This window comes from Trichosurus vulpecula, chromosome 1 (assembly GCF_011100635.1).
Source record: "Trichosurus vulpecula isolate mTriVul1 chromosome 1, mTriVul1.pri, whole genome shotgun sequence".
Classification (NCBI taxonomy): domain Eukaryota; kingdom Metazoa; phylum Chordata; class Mammalia; order Diprotodontia; family Phalangeridae; genus Trichosurus; species Trichosurus vulpecula.
This window is the reverse complement of record NC_050573.1, coordinates 154,497,362-154,513,438: the sequence shown is the minus strand read 5'-3', so window position 1 is coordinate 154,513,438 and position 16,077 is coordinate 154,497,362. Positions and strand designations below refer to the sequence as shown.

Here is a 16,077-nt window from a genome sequence, read left to right as displayed (position 1 = left end):
TGTTGTTATTGCTGAAAAAAAAGTAAAAGTTGAATCTGACATCTGTTATCAAAGCCAAATCTTCTCTCGAAGATGTAGAGAAACAGTAATACTGGGCAAATAATTGTCCTCTAAATACAACAATAAAAATTAAAATTTTCAAATGCTTAACATTTACAGGATATTTATAAAGTATTAATATAAAGTGACTGGTCCTGTGACCTAAAGCCAAAATTATGAAGTAGTTCTACCAATCTGAAAAAGAAATTATCACAAATGAGGAATATTGAAATTCATGCCAAGGATAAAGCAAATTATAGATCTTTCCACTTGAAAATTGGTCATTTTCCTAGGACCGTAACACAGAGGTCCAGATTCATTTTAATTACCCAGTTGTGTTTGGGAGAATTTCAAGTACTAGATTGTACCACCAGAGGGAGCCCAAGGATGCAATATTATTAAGACAACCACTCAAACCTCTTGGCTAAAAAGATGTATACTCTGTATTGTCAATTTGAACTGGTTTTGAATGAATGCAAACAAGACACAAGCAAACAAATCTTTTAAAGTTCACCCTTTCTTTGATGTGCATGTGATTTTATCCTCAGCACAAATCATTTTGATATGTTCATGAATATTTTTTCCTTTTACTGTAGATGATTGACAGAAACATTCAGAGGTTGAAGTCTTCTTAGCAATATATTTTGGATATGACTATAAAGTAATACAATTTTTTTTCAAATATACTTCAATATTCCAAGGGTCTACATTTCATCACTATGGACTTTCCCTCAAGCAACTGAGATTACAAACTTATGCAGTTCTAAGTTGCTATGAATGAAAAAATTAATAATCTAGTGACCAACCTTCTGTATATAAGTTTCTATGAATTTGGCCATCAGACTGATCCTATTACAACAGACAAGTAATAAACCATCCCTGGAGTCATACTCAAAGTCTTTTTGATGACTCCACAAACTCTAAGGATTGTTATTCAGTCTTGTCCAATTCTTTGTGACCCCACTTGGGGTTTTCCTTGGCAAATATACTGGAGCAGTTTGTCATATCCTCCTCTAGCTCATTTTAGAGATGAGGAACTAAGCCAAACAGGCTTAAGTGACTTGCCCAGGGTCACACAGCTAGTAAGTGTCTAAGGCCAAATTTGAACTCAGGAAGATGAGTCTTCCTAACTTCAAGCCTGGCATTCTATCCACTCCACCACCTAACTGCCCTGATAAACAGAAGTTCATTTGCAAAACATTCAGAGGAGACTGGGTGAAGTTTGTCTGGCAAAACATCAATAAAGCCAGTAGAATGAAAGAGTAAACAGGAAGAATGGCATGAGACTCAATTAAATCAGATCATCTCAAGGGCATTATTGGCATAACTAAAAGAATAATAAATGATGGTAAATGGAACAGATTTGTTAACATTATATTTTGACTCTAAAACCATAGTTCTCAGTATTCTATATGCGAAAGTAGAAATCACATTCAGAAAGATAAAGTCAATCGAAGTATTTCAATACTTCTTAAGAGTATCTGTGATCTCAGGCTGCAAGTATTTTCTCCATTAGTGTAGACTTCAACCCTTTCAGCCCTTCTTTGAAGGGTCAGAGGATTCTGGTTTCTTATCAGCATCCTAGCAGTACCCCCTGAACATCTGGTGGCAGTGTCTGCATCAAGAGGTACTACAGTAGCAATTGTACTAGAGTGTTCTTTGAGGAAGTGTATAAACCAAGAGGTGTCCAGAGTGATGCCAAGAGAAATAAAGAATAATAGAAGCACATTCTTCATGGATCTGTAGCAAATGCAAGTCCATCCAATGAAACAATCAAAAAGCATTTATTAAGTGATTACTATGTATAAACACAGTAAATAGAGCCTAAGTGATTTGCCCAGGTTCACACAGCTAGTAAGTATCTAAGAAGGCTACATTTGAATGCAGTTCTTCTTAACTCCAGGTCTATTGCTCTATCCACTGCACCACCCAGCTACCCAGAGCTAAAGTTCTTCTTCAGACAAGAAATGAGAGTAGTCTAGACTTTCCTGTTTCGTAAATCTTCCATATCCAAAGTAGATTGCCTTAGTAAGGTAGTTCTTTTTTATGGCAACTAGCCAGTTATACTTCCCAGATTCTTGTTTAGATCTTATTCAAATAAGTGTCCAGGAACAAAGGTATTGAAGCAGTCTTTGCCCTCCGATTGGTTTATTGTCTCACTGGCCTATTCATATTCAGTTGAGTTATTCACGTATCAGCCCATTTCTAATATTCCTTAGGCATGAAAATGGCTTCCTTTTTATATTTCATTGTGTGGGTTTCTTCCCAGTGTGAATTCAGTTTTGCTAAGTCTCAACAGGGCATACTATTATACCACATCCAGTGCTTAGCACAGTGTCTGACACATAGTAGGTGCTTAATTATTGACTGATTGATTATATACTGATAATATCTAGAAATTCATGAGTGGCAGGTTTATTACATAATGAGGCTCTACCCTGTTGCTGCCCCTTTCTCCCTGCCAAACAGAAAGTCCAGAGATTTTGGCCCCTTGGCACCCTGCTTGAAAGCCTTCCTCCACTTCCCCACCTCTCCACCTCCAATCCACTCAACTTTGGGATTCCTCTTGGGCAGAAGTGTTGTTTGGCGAGTGAGTTAGTGAAAAGTAAAAGTAAGTTTATTTACCCCCTGTACTGCGCTGACTCCAAACTATGCTTCATACCCTTTCAGCAATCTGCAAGGACACCTTGACCTACTCAGTTTAGGGATCTTGCCTTTGCCCCGCAGCTAAAAGTGGAATCCCTCCCCCTCTCTCCACTTAAACTTTCTCTACTTCTTGCTCTTGACCTGGGAATAATATTCAAGTCAAAATCACCATTGTTAGTGGAAAAGGGCACAACAATCTGATGCCATCTTTATAGCTTCATTCATAATCCCTGTGATTTCCTTCATTAAAAGTCCCTTTCCTGGACACTACTCCCTTATGTGTTCCATTTTCACTACTAGAATGTAAGCTTCTTGAAATATATGGTCTCATTTTTGGCACGTGTACAAATGTTACTATTATTATTATAGTTTTCAAAAAGAAGAGACTTCTGTCCAGCCTAAGCTAAGGATTGTCAGTCTTGCTGAAGAGAGTACCATCTGTGACACATTCTCACTATTTAACCCTTTTGTTGTTGCAAGTCATTTAACCTTATAATGCCCCCACTCAGCTTTCCAAGCTGTAGAATCTTCTAAGATTGTGATTTGCCCATTGGTATTAGTGGAGAAAGTTTCTTTACCAGGAGTTCCTTACACTAGCTTTGGAGTAAAAAAAAAAAAAATAGGTCACTATTTTTTGTTGCCATAATTAATACTGAGCTTGCAGTCCATTACAATCCCCAGATATTTTTTAACCCAAAGTGTTATTTAGTCAATTTTCCCCTAAACTGTTATTTAGTCACTTTCCCCCATCTTGTACTATGCAGTATGAATCCAAATGACAGTCTGGTGAGACTAGCCCTAGCCCTCCAAGGGGCATGACAGACATGTAGAAAGACCAAGCTAAAGTGAATGTTGAATCCCTAAGTGAAACACTGAGTACCAGAAAAATTTTACCAACCCCAATGTGCATCCTTACCAAGTTTAATCGAGCTGTGTATTTAACGGTGGCTTCAGATAGTCCATAAGGAGCTCTGGTTCATTTTGTTCTACTAAATATAAAACAATGTAAACTCCAACATCCACAATCCACTCAGGCCACTTGCTGGACCTTAAGTGTGATGGACCTTAGTGTGCTTGAATCAAAACAAAAGGAGTCACAGGTAACTACTCATCCTTGTAACAGAAGCCTTTCCCAGTGTCCTATTTATTTGCCTGCTAACCCATCTCATAAGCATGACTCCTCAGTATTGAAATCCCAATTCCATTACTAAATAAGCACTGTATAAATTGTTTTACAAGGTTTTAAGTTCGTAATACTGGAGAAAGAAGTTGAGATCTAGATTCAAAGTCTCAGCGCTTAGGAATGGTAAAGAAAGAAAACCTCTCTGCTTTTTTGTCATATTTAATAAACTCTCATGGAAGCAGTGAGCACTAATCAGGCAGTAATATAGTCATTTATGTGCCCCAAACAAGACTTGAAAATTGTGTTCCATGTGTTTTAGTATCCAACTGGGGACACATGATATTAGACCCTTCACAAAGTAAATCCACCTATGCTATGGAAAAAAAAGTTTTCTGACATCAAAGTATGTTCAAGTATAAAGTCTGCACTAGTCTTATTTCAATGTAGTTCCAGGAGGTAACTGCAGACAAATGGTGTAACTCACATAGAAAGAGATCCCTGCGGAATACCACAAATTAACATTATCTATGTTGCATGCTTCTTTCTTTTGCTAAACACTTCCCAATTACATTTTAATCTGGTTCCGGGCCTTTGTGAATGCCTGAGTTAGACACCTCTACGCTAAGACTGTTAATGAAGTGTAAATTTTGACCGTTACTATCAGGCTGGAAAGTCTTGAAACTTGTCTGGACTAGCCAAGCTTGGAGAGTTGGCGACCTGGGAATGCATGGGAGGAGAGGGGGGCACCAAAACTTGTGAAAACCATCCCCTAGCTCTTACAGGGACTGGGATCTGCAACTGTAGCCAACCCCACACACTGGACAAGGCTTCATTGATTGTTTCGTTGATTACCTAGACTTAAGAAAGTGATGGAGAAAATGTTAAAGATGCAGATTCAACTTTAAAGTGCGTCCTGTGTACAATTTCACGTCGCCCAGCGCGAGCCTGACTTACCCGTAACTCCTTGTGTAAACTTGGGCAAACCAACCTTAATTAGGCCTCAGTTTAGGTTAAACCTAGAATGACCTTTAAAGTCTCTCCTACCTCCTTCAGTCGTCACCCCTTCCTCTCCTTCCCACACTTTCCACTTGCCTCCAGCAGCCCCCAGGCTCAGTCATTCGGAGGAGCCAAGGTGGAACACCCAAGCTCCGGGTTCTCTTTCCCCCGCCTCCCCTGCTTTCCCTTCACTCCTCCCCACTCCCCCCAAGCATTTTGGATCGGTCTCCATAGTAACAGCGGGGGTGGAGGGCAGGCTGCTGGAGGGCGCGCGTGCGCGCGCGCTGGGAGAGGGTCGGGCTCGCTCTAGCCCTCTCTCCCTCCTTCCCTTCCGCGCGGGCGGGCACGCGGGCTCTAGTCCCGGCGCGTGCCGCGGCGGCTCCACCGCAGGGCCCGTTGCGGGCTCCATCCCAGGGTCCCGGGCCGCTCGCGAGGCGACATGCTGAGGCGGAGCCTGGAAAGCCGGTAACAATCTCCCTCGGGACCCGAAGGAGACTCTGCCTGGGCTGGGGGGGGGGGGGAGATCTTGGAGGGGAGGCCCAGTAGATCCCTCCTTCTCTTTACTCCTGCTTCTCTCTCCCTCCTTCCTTGCTTCCCTTCTTTCTCTCTCCCTTCCCCAGAAGGGCTCCTCGAAGGCCCACTCGGAGACCCCGGGCCCGCCAGGCTCTGGTCAGCGGGCCTTGTCCTGGCCCCGCGAGGAGTCCTGAGGCCTAAGGGCTGTTTCCAGCCGGGAGGGAAGGGAGAGTCACCTTTTGGGGGGGAGGGGAGAAAGAGGGGCACCGGCGAGGCTTCGTGTGTGTGTGTGTGTGTGCGCGCGCGCGCGTGTGTGTGCATGCGTGTGCGCGTGTCACCGCCCTCTCCAGGGACGCCCAGACCAGACAGCTGCAGGATGCCGTCTCCAACGTGGAGAAGCACTTCGGTGAGCTGTGCCAGATTTTCGCGGCGTACGTGCGGAAAACGGCCCGGCTGCGGGACAAAGCCGACCTCCTGGTGAACGAGATCAACGCCTACGCCGCCACCGAGACGCCCAATCTGAAGCACGGCCTTAAGAACTTCGCCGACGAGTTCGCCAAACTTCAGGATTATAGGCAAGCCGAGGTAGGAAGGGAGCGGAGAACCTCGCCGTGATTTGTGCCTGCTCTGTAATGGACGAGAGGGATTGGACTCTTTTTTATTATTATTATTACATTGATGATAACAAAAGATGTTTAGAATAGCAACATTGTATGTAAGTAACCACTCTAGAAACGATGACTGTTGGGTGGAGTGGAAAGAGCCTGGGTTTTTTTTTTTCAATAAATTAGATTCAATAAACATTTATTAAGCACATTCCATGTGCCAGCCTCTGTGCTAAGGAGGCTGGGGGAAAGACAGTAAGAGAGAAGAGAGCATCCTCTTACTTGGAGTTGAAACCAGGAAGAGCAGCAAATGTAAAGTGGAGTCCAGTTTCTGCGCTCTACAAAGGAAGGTTTGAGAGGAGTACTCCACTCTTAAGCCCTCCAATCCGAGGGGAGAGGAGGCTTAAGTGAGCTACAGGACGATGAGAGTAGAAGTTGTCTAGAACCTTCCTCTGGGAGGGCCTTCTTGTGCCGTTGAAACCAGGCAGGGCTGCAGGTGGCAAAGTGGAGTGAACCGGGCTGGTACCTTAAGCAAATCACTTTACCTCTAAGCCTCAGGTAGCCTATAGTGGTTTTTCATAAATAACTCGAGGCCCAGGAAATTGTTCTGCATAGAGCCCTGCCAATTGTAAATCCTAGGTTCCCATGCTGTGGCATGAAGCCCTAGATTTCCCCACTCCCTTTGACAAATTTTTGGCTGTAAGTGACTGAAGAAGAAAGGATGTATATGTATAAGTGTACAACTCTGATTGGGAATAAATGGTGTATATGGCCGAGTTCAGGGTAAGAAAGCCACTCTCTTGCTGTCTCTTCTGACCTCTCCCCAGCCCACCCTTCAGCTTGCCCCAGCAAATTTATAGATGTGTGCCAACCTGAAAAAGGTTGGGATATCTTGATTTATATCATGGGTACCTGTAGACTATATGGTAACATATTGATTATTTTGATAGTATTTTTCTTTGTCACAGTGCAAAGAGCTTTTACTGAATTATTTCATTTATATTCATACTATTGTAAAGGTATTTAGAGGAGGGATGGGTTAATTGGTCACTCAAAATTGTGATTCCCAAGTGGTGTTGTCTTCACTAGAATACATTTTTCGTTTGTAAATGCCTTTTTTTCTTGATCTATTACAATTCAAACATTTAAGTGCCTGTTCAGGGCATGAGTTCTCAGAGTTTGTATTCAGGTGATGGGTTACGATACTTACACAAATTATTATCGTCTTATAAACCCTTCTATACATGATTCCCTTTTGCACATTTTTTAAAATAGTGGGGTTTTTTTGGAGGAGGGTAGGCAGGGCATTTGGGGTTAAGTGACTTGCCCAAGGTCACACAACTAGTAAGTGTGTCAAGTGTCTGAGGCCGGATTTGAATTAAAGTCCTCCTGACTCCAGGGCTGGTGCTCTACTCACTGTGCCACCTAGCTGCCCCTTGCACATTTTTTTTTACAGCAAAATTGGCTGCCTTTCATTCCCCACACACAACATCCTGTCTCCTTACTCCATGCCTTCGCACAAGCTGCCCCAGTATCCTCTCAGTTTTCCAGTTTCACAACCTCAAAGTCTCTTCCACTCCTCTGTCTTGATCACTTATCAGCTTATATCCAAAACTTGTAATTTCTTGCTCAGCAACTCAGATATCATCCCTTTCTTTCCTCTCACAAAACCACCACCCTGATTTAGGCAGTGATCGGCTCTTGCTTAAACAATTGAAGTAGCCTTTCAGTTTGTCTTCTTCAAGTCTTTCCTCACTCCATCACCTTTGGCACAGCTGACAAATTGATTTTCTTAACTCATAGTTCTGATCATATCACCTCTCTAATTACTATCCTCCAATAACTCCTTGCTACCTCCATAATTAAGTAAAGAATCTTTCGTTTTGCATTTAAAGCAGTTCACAACCTGGTATCATCATCCCTTTCCAAACATGTTACGTTCTACTGTCTTATCACATACTCTTAAGATCCAGTCATACTGGCCTACTTACTGCTTCTCAAATCCCACCTCTTTGCCTTTGTATTGTCTGGTCCCTGTGCCTGGAATGTCGCCCCTCCCCCGACCTCCCAATTCATAGAATTCCTGGTGTCCTGCAAGACTCAGCTCAGATAGTACCTAAGGGCAGCTAGGATGGTCCAGTGGATAGAGCTCTGGGCCTGGAGTCAGGAAGACCTGAGCTCAAATGTGCCTTCAAACACTTACCAGCTATATGGGCAAGTCATTTAACTATGTTTGCCTCAGTTTCCTCCCCTGTAAAATGAGCTGGAGAAGGAAATGGCAAACCACTCCAGTATCTTTGCCAAGAAAACCCCAAATGGGGTCACAAAGAGTTGGCCATGACTAAACAACAAGCGGCACCTAAGGTTACCTTCCTTCTTTCTGTATTTATTGAATATGTTCTGGTTTATATGTGTTGCCTCCTCCAATACTATGTAACTTTCTTGAGGGCAGAGACCTTTTTATTTTTTGCTTTTTCTTTTATCTCTCTCACTAAGCACAAGGCCTGGCACATAGTATGCACTAAATAAAGGCTTGTTGATTGGTGGATTGATTATCTTATTTGGGATGTCAGTCAGTAAATGTTTTTTAAGCCCCTACTACATGCCAGGCACTGTACTAAGTTATATGGATACAAAGAAAGGTAAAAGATAGTCCTGTCCCTTAAAAAGCTCACAATTTAATGAGGGAGACAACTTGCAAATAAATATATACAAATAAGCTATATACAGGATAAACTGGAAGTAATCAACAGAGGAAAGGTATTATTATTGAGAGAGACCAAAAAGCCTTCTTAGGAAGGTAGGATTTTAGCTGAGATTTGAAAGAGGCTAGAGAAGCCAAGAAATAAAGATGTGGAGAGACAGCATTCCATATATAGAGAACAAACAGCCAGAGAAAATGTCCAGAACCTAGAGAATGGGATGTCTTGAAGGCTAACAGATTTATATGGATTGTACATATAATGTATAAGATTTAAAGATATTTCTGGTGATTGTCTTTAGGATATATCTAGAAGAACATTATATATTAAAAAACAGGCATGATTCTTTTTTTAAAAAAAGAACTGACTTATCTAGTGATTGTACTCAGATAAGATTAGCACTAGATTTAACTTTTAAAGTATCTTATGCCTGTGTATTTTGTTTCAGTTACACTTTATAATCTTTGCCAACAGGTTGAAAGACTTGAAGCCAAAGTAGTTGAACCTTTGAAAACTTATGGAACTATTGTGAAAATGAAACGGGTAAGTGCATGGATTTCCACACCCTGTTACTAGCTACTCTGGCAAGGGTTATTCATACACATGTGCCAGTGATCATTTTATAAAAAGTACATGGAGTGGAATGAGGGGGTCAGGTTTGTTTTTTTTTTTAACAGATTTTGGAAGATGACTACCTGTAACTAAATGAACTTAGTTGAAAAGATTGTTTTGAAAAATATATTCAAAATTATAAAACTGTACAAATGTGAGATGTTCTAATTTTACTTCTGTTCTATTCAGGGTGTTCCAAAAGTCTTAGTAGAGTTTTAAGCAATTAAAGCTATTAAAACTGCTCTTAGATTTTTGGAAGACTTTTTACATACAGGGTAGTCATAAAAATATAGGGAGTAAAATTATTTAATTGCGTCTTCCTCCTCTAAAGCCCTACTTGCTGTATTGAGGTGACGCCATGTTCTTGAAGACAGTCCCAGTGGAGCATAGGTTCTGGCAGGTCCTACCAACCTGAAAAGGCTTTGCTTGGCCTCAGCAGTGGACTTTATGCCTTTTGTCTGAGGTCTACAGGATCTGAGTGATATAATCTATTCCAACCCTCATGTTTTACCAGTGAGGTAACTAAGACCTAGGAAGTGTTAAGTGACTTCTGAGGTCACATAGTGGCAAACCTAAAATCCTAACTTCATTACAGCAGCAGAGCTAAGGATGAAAAGGGTCGCCACCAGAGAATTAGTGTCCAGGTTATAATCACCTTTGAAGCATAGCAACTCATTAAGCCATATTCTAAGACAGGGCACAGTTGTCATCTAAATCTTTAGAAGGAAGGTCTTTCTGCATGGATGTTATCAAGATTCTTAAAAGTATTACAGAAATACCATTATTTTTGTAAAATGAAGAAGAGCCTTGTAAACCTGTACATGTGCAAAGTACAAATCTTAATTCCTTTAGTAAAAGTATTCATATTAAGCAAGGGACTTTTTCCTATTATTATAGCTCCAAGTTAATGGGTAAATAAAGCAGTAACTTACCAGAAAGTAAATATGTCTACAGGAGGATCTCAAAGCAACTCTAACAGCAAAGAATCGAGAAGCTAAGCAGTTAACTCAACTAGAAAGGACGCGTCAGCGGAATCCATCAGATCGGCATGTTATAGTATCCTTTCAGTTTTGAAGAAAAAATTTTTTTTAATTTATTTGATAAAAAGATAATCTCCTTTGAAAACTTGATGTTTTAATTTTTACATTTACTGAAAATTTATAGTGTGGCCAGAGAATTTAGAGTTCCTACTTTAAAAAGATTTTAGGCTTTCTTTTCCCACTTTAGAAATTATTCATTGTAAAAAGAATACTTTAATTGATTCCCCTAAACCTCCACAGGGTTTGTAGAAACTATACTAATGCATATCTTTTTTTATGTAACAACTTAGAAAACAACAGGATTTCTATGAGCTAAGAGAATTTGATGGCCAGAAATATGAAATTGGCTTGTAGGACTCCAATTGTACATGAATTGGCTAAAGTCAATCAAAGCATGTTATATTATTTTTACCAATTCTTATAATTTTTCCTTATGTTTATTTTTTGGGAAGAAAATAAGTTTTCCTAACATAACCCTCAGTCCCATACATACTTTTTAAAAAAAATCAGCTTCAAAACAACCACCTATTCTACAAATAACCAAAATTGGAAGATTTAAGAATAATTTTAGTTGGGAGATTTAAGAATAATTAAGAATAATTAAGAATATTTTTTTATTTAAGAATAATTTTAAAAATTCATTCCCATATTGAAAAATAAAATTATCAAGATAGGAATTCTAGAACAAAACGGAAAATTTTCGCATTTAATTGTCTTCCTCTTGAATGTGATTTGTTATTGATAATTTTATATTGAATAGAAATAGTCTCTGGCTGCTTTCTGCTTACCTGTAGAGAAGAAAAAATTAGTACCAGAGTTATGAATACCATACCTCCGTCTTCTTTCCTCATCTACTTTTTGTCTCACTCCCTTTTTAGAGTTTTTAATTTAATTTTTTGTTTTTACGTCACCTATATTTCTTACTATAACACTCCATCCTTCCCCTCCCATAACCATCCCTTACAGCAAAGAATAAAGAAGAGGAAAAACAGTTCAGGAAGGCTAAAAAACACATCAAAAAAATCTTAACATATGCAGTATTCCACACCCATAATCTCCTACCTCTGCAAAGAATAAGGAAAGGTATCTTCTAATATCTCCTCTTTGGAGCCTGATTTGGTCATTATAATGCTAAAGAATTCAGTTTTGATAGTTTTGTTGTTGTTCTTTCTTTTTACATGACAATAGTCATATGCTTTCCTGATTCTCCTGACTTTACTTAGCATCAGTTCAGAAGTCTTCCCATTCTTCACATATGGTCTTTGTCATATCTCTGTCATAAACATTCAGTTCTTCTTTCACCTCTCCACCCCATTATTTCATCTACTACTTCACTAAAAATTCTGAGACCATCTTTTCTCCTCAGATATTCCAAACCCCACCATACGTTCGTTCTCTTTCAGCCTCTTTCATCTAAGAAATGGAGATTATTTTTCTTGCCAAAGCTAATACCTTCATCTATACCTTTTATCCCAATTATGCTATTTTCTACGGGCTTGACCTTGCTCTACTTATCAACCCTATTTTCATTTTCATCTTAAATTTCTTCTGTACCAGTTACTCCTCCATACACATAGTAAATTTTTAGTTTCCCCTTAAAGGGGGAAAAAAAGTCTCCCATGAGCATGCTACCCATCAAGTTAAAGTACTGTCTCCTTCCTTCACTGACAACGCTCTACAAAAAAGTGTAGAGAATCCTCTAATCCAGCACATAACCTGGATGAGGCTTCTGTATAAAACAAAAATGATTATCAAGCATTTGCTTGAAGACCTCTAGTGTGGAGAAGCTCATTTCCTCCTGAGGCAACAAATTCCATTTTGTTTAGATTTTTAGGAAGTTTTGTTCTGACTTCAAACATAAACCTCTCTCTTTTGTAAGTTCTAGTCACTGGGGTTTATTAGGACAAGCCTAATTCTTCTTCCATTGGAGAGCCATTCAAATATTTAAAACACCTATCATTTTTCCTCTAAGTCTTCAGTCTAAATATTCACAATTCATTCAGTCCTTCTATGACATGCCCTCAAAGCCTTTCACTATGCTGGTTATACTGCCCTAGATGTTTTCTAGGATACCTATCTAGCATATCTACAGTCTTCACAGAATATCATCTATAGAAGTAAATGCAGTATTAATACAGTCTGATGAGGGCAGAGCATGTTGTGATCCTCACAACATTCGTAGAGGTAGGTACTATTACTGTCCCCATTTAACAGAGGAGGAAACTACTAAGTGTCTGAAGCCAAATTTGATCTTGGGTAGGAATCCAGGTCTGGTGCTTTATCCGCTTGCCATCTAGTTGCCTGTTTATATAACATGCAGTAAGTAGGAAGGAAAACCTGTAGAGTTGATGCATCAGTATATGTGTATCTACATATATAAACATACATACACAAACACGTTTGTGTGTGAAGGTACAAATAGACAGCCAGTTGGATCCAAACTTAGGAGGGGAGAGCAGGCTGGATTGTCTTCAGGAAATTGCTTCACTCTTTTAATGACTCCAGATTTCTCCAGGTATATCTCTGTAATACCAATGTTCTCCCAATGTCATTATTTTGCTATAAATATGGAACACAACAGGTGCAACAGATAGCAAATAAGGACCTTCAAAGAAAAACAGGAAGTAAAGACATCTTGGATTCTTGTATGGCAAGTGGACAATTCACGTGCTTCATTGTTATTCATGTGATTTCAGGAGAAATCCTAGAATTTGGATGGACCTCCAAGGCATGCTTATGGGAGGATATGAACAAGAGGCACAAAGAATGGGCATGTACCATGCTTTGGGACCTGCATCATTGGAGCAAACCCCCAAATTGAAGAGATCCATCTGAGGATGAGTGTCACTATCAACTCACATTGGGCTTGCCTTCTACTAAAGCCCTCAGTTATTTTTCCCACATGTAGCCATGCCTCCACCAACATCGGCTTGTAAAATTGATTTTTTGAACCAAGTGGAAGATTATATTTTCCCTAGAAAGTTCCATTTTATTTTATTCAGATCAGTGTTCTAGCCTGTTATATAAACTTTCCGCATTCTGATTCCATAATCCACTTTTTTAGCTATTCCTGCTAGCTTCATTTCATCTCAAAACTCAATAAGCATTCCATCTTTACTTTTGTCCACATTTTTGACAGAAATGTTAACAGCATAAGGCTAAGCACAGATCTATATGGCAGTCCTCTAGTGGCATTCTTCCAAGTTGTTTTTGAACCCTCGTAGACCACCATGAGTCCCTCCATTCATCCAGTTCCAGCTCAATTTAATTGTTGGAGAAACTTTTTTCTAGTCCACGTTTGTCAGTCTTTTCTACAGGAATAGTATGAGCATTTTGCCAAATAATTTTTTGAAATCCAAGTTACCTATAACTATAGCATTCCCCTGATACATCAAGTTAAGTCAGCAAGCATTTATTTAAGCACCTGCTACATGCTTAGCACTGCTAAGCTCTGGGGTGCAGTGAAAAGTATCAGACTTGGAGTCAGAAAGACCTGAATTCAAGTCTAGCCTCAGATACTTGCTAGCTTAGTGACCCTGGTCACTAAACGTCTGTTTGCCTCAGTTTCCTCATCTATAAAATGGGGGTAATAATAGCATCTACTTCCCAGGTTTGTTGTAAAAATAAAATTATATTTATAAAGTGTTTTGTGAATTTTGAAACATAAGTGCTGAGGAGGATGATGATGATAAAAATAAAGTCAAAAACAATTTGTTGTCAGAAAAGGAAATTAAGTGTGGTATGAACTATTCATGAAGTCATACTATAATCATTGCTTCCTTTTCCAGTTCACATAATCAGGAAAATTCCAATCATTAATTTACAATTCCCCTTTTGATACCTCCACCTAGATGTTCTGCCAGCTCCTCAAACTCAACATATCCAAAACTGAACTCAAAAGAATTTCACACTTAGAAAAGAATTCAGAGTCATTAAGTCCAACTTATATTTGATTAAGAATCCACTCTATAAGATTGAGAAGAAAAATGTTCTCTTCCTTTTTTCGAAAATCAGGACTACCTTTGTTTTGTTCTTGGGGCAACTCTTCTGTTTTTCACAGTTTTTGAAAATAACTGAAGAAGGCTTTATCAGTCATATCTGCCCGTTCAGCACACTGAGATGTAGTTCATCTATTCCTAGTGACTTGAATTTATCAAAAGCACCTGGGTGTGTTCTTAGACTCTCCCTGCCTGTATTGAATGGTATTATTTGTATTCTGTGCCTTCCAGTACAAAGATCATTTTCTTTGGCAGAGAAAATGAAAGCAAAATAAGATTCAAATTGCCTCAACCTCTCTGTCATCTCCAGCCTTTGGCAATCAATCCATTATAAGTAGGGATCTAATCCACGAGTGTGAATCAATACTGATTTAAGTGCCTACTCTGTGCCCTGAATTATGCTAAGCATTGTGGATGCAAAAAGGCAGAAGACAGTCCCTGCCCTCAAGAAGCTCACAGTTTAGTGGGGGAGACAACAAACAAACAAGTATGTGCAAACAAGCTGCATACAGAACATAGAAGGATTAATTAAGAGAGAGAAGGCACCAGAATTAGAGAGTTTGCAGAAGGCTTGTTGTAGAAGATAGGATTCTAGTTGGGATTTAAAAGAATCTAGAGAAGTCAGGAGGCAGAGATTAGAAAAGCAACCCATGCATAAAGAAGAACCAGAGAATATGCCGAGAGTTAAGAGACAGCATGTTCAAAGAACATTAAGGACATTACTGTCACTGGATTGAAAAGTACATGGCAGGGAGTAAGGTGTGAGAAGATTGGAAAGGTAGAAGAGGGCGGAGTTATGAATGGCTTCAAATGTCAAACAGAATTTTATTTGGTCCTGGAAGTAATAGGGAGCTACTAGAGCTTATTGGGAGAGGTGGGGGAAGATTGTCATGCTGGGGCCTATGCTTTTTCAGTTTAATAGCTAAATGGAGGATGGATTGAAGCAGGTAGCCCCACCAGCTGGTTATTGCAGTAGTCCAAAGGTGAGATGGTAAGAGCCTGTACCAGAGTAATGGCAGTGTCAAAGGAGAAAAGAGGGCGTGTTAAAGAGATGTCAAATGTGAAATCAACAGGCCTTGGTAACATTAGATGCATATGGGGAGTGAGAGAGTGAAGAGTAAAGGATGACACCTAGGTTGTGAGCCTGAGAGAATGGGGGAGGGGTAGAAGAGAGAGAAAAGAGTTTTGTTTTGAATTTGTTAAGTTTGAGATGTCTGTTGGACATCAAGTCCAACATGTCTAAAAGGCAGTTGGGAATATGAAATTGGGGGTCAACAGAGTTTTGGGTTGGATAGGTTGATTTGAAAATCATCATAGAGAGATGGTGATTAGATCCATGGAAGTGATGAGATCACCCAGGTGAAATAATACTGAGGGAGATGAGAAGGGGGTTCAGGACAAAACCCTGAGGTGCACCTCCTTTTAGAGGGTATAATTTGGATGAGGACCTAACGAAGGAAGTGGTCAAATAAGTAAGAGGGGAACCAAGAGCATATCATCTCCTGAAAATCTAGAAGAGAGTATCAAGGAGGAATGGGTAATCTATTGCAGAGAGATCAAGAAGAATGAGGACCAAGAAATGCCATTGGATTTGGCAACTAAGATCATTGGTAACTTTGAAGAGAGTAATTTGGTGTAATGCTAAGGTCAGAAGCTGGATTGTAAGGTTTGCAAGAGAGTGAGAGAAGAGGAAGTGGAGGCACCTATTGGAAACAGCCTCTTAGAGGAGTTTAGCTACAAAGGGCAGAAGAGACATAGGACAATAGTTACTGGGGATGAAAGGATCAAATGAGGGTTTTTTCA

The 16,077-nt window shown here is 39.8% G+C and overlaps 1 protein-coding gene across 2 annotated transcripts in view; it reads left to right on the top strand.

Moving 5' to 3' along the window:
- Window positions 1-5,045: 5,045 nt before the first annotated feature.
- CIBAR1 (CBY1 interacting BAR domain containing 1) overlaps window positions 5,046-16,077 on the top strand; it is a 39,930-nt gene continuing 28,898 nt past the window's right edge. For both annotated transcript variants that reach the window (XM_036769056.1, XM_036769065.1), the window contains exons 1-4: window positions 5,046-5,269; window positions 5,668-5,902; window positions 9,099-9,167; window positions 10,191-10,292. In XM_036769056.1, coding sequence (XP_036624951.1) covers window positions 5,244-5,269; window positions 5,668-5,902; window positions 9,099-9,167; window positions 10,191-10,292 — 432 coding nt within the window. In that variant the 5' untranslated portion in view covers window positions 5,046-5,243. The remainder of the gene's footprint in view (window positions 5,270-5,667; window positions 5,903-9,098; window positions 9,168-10,190; window positions 10,293-16,077) is intronic.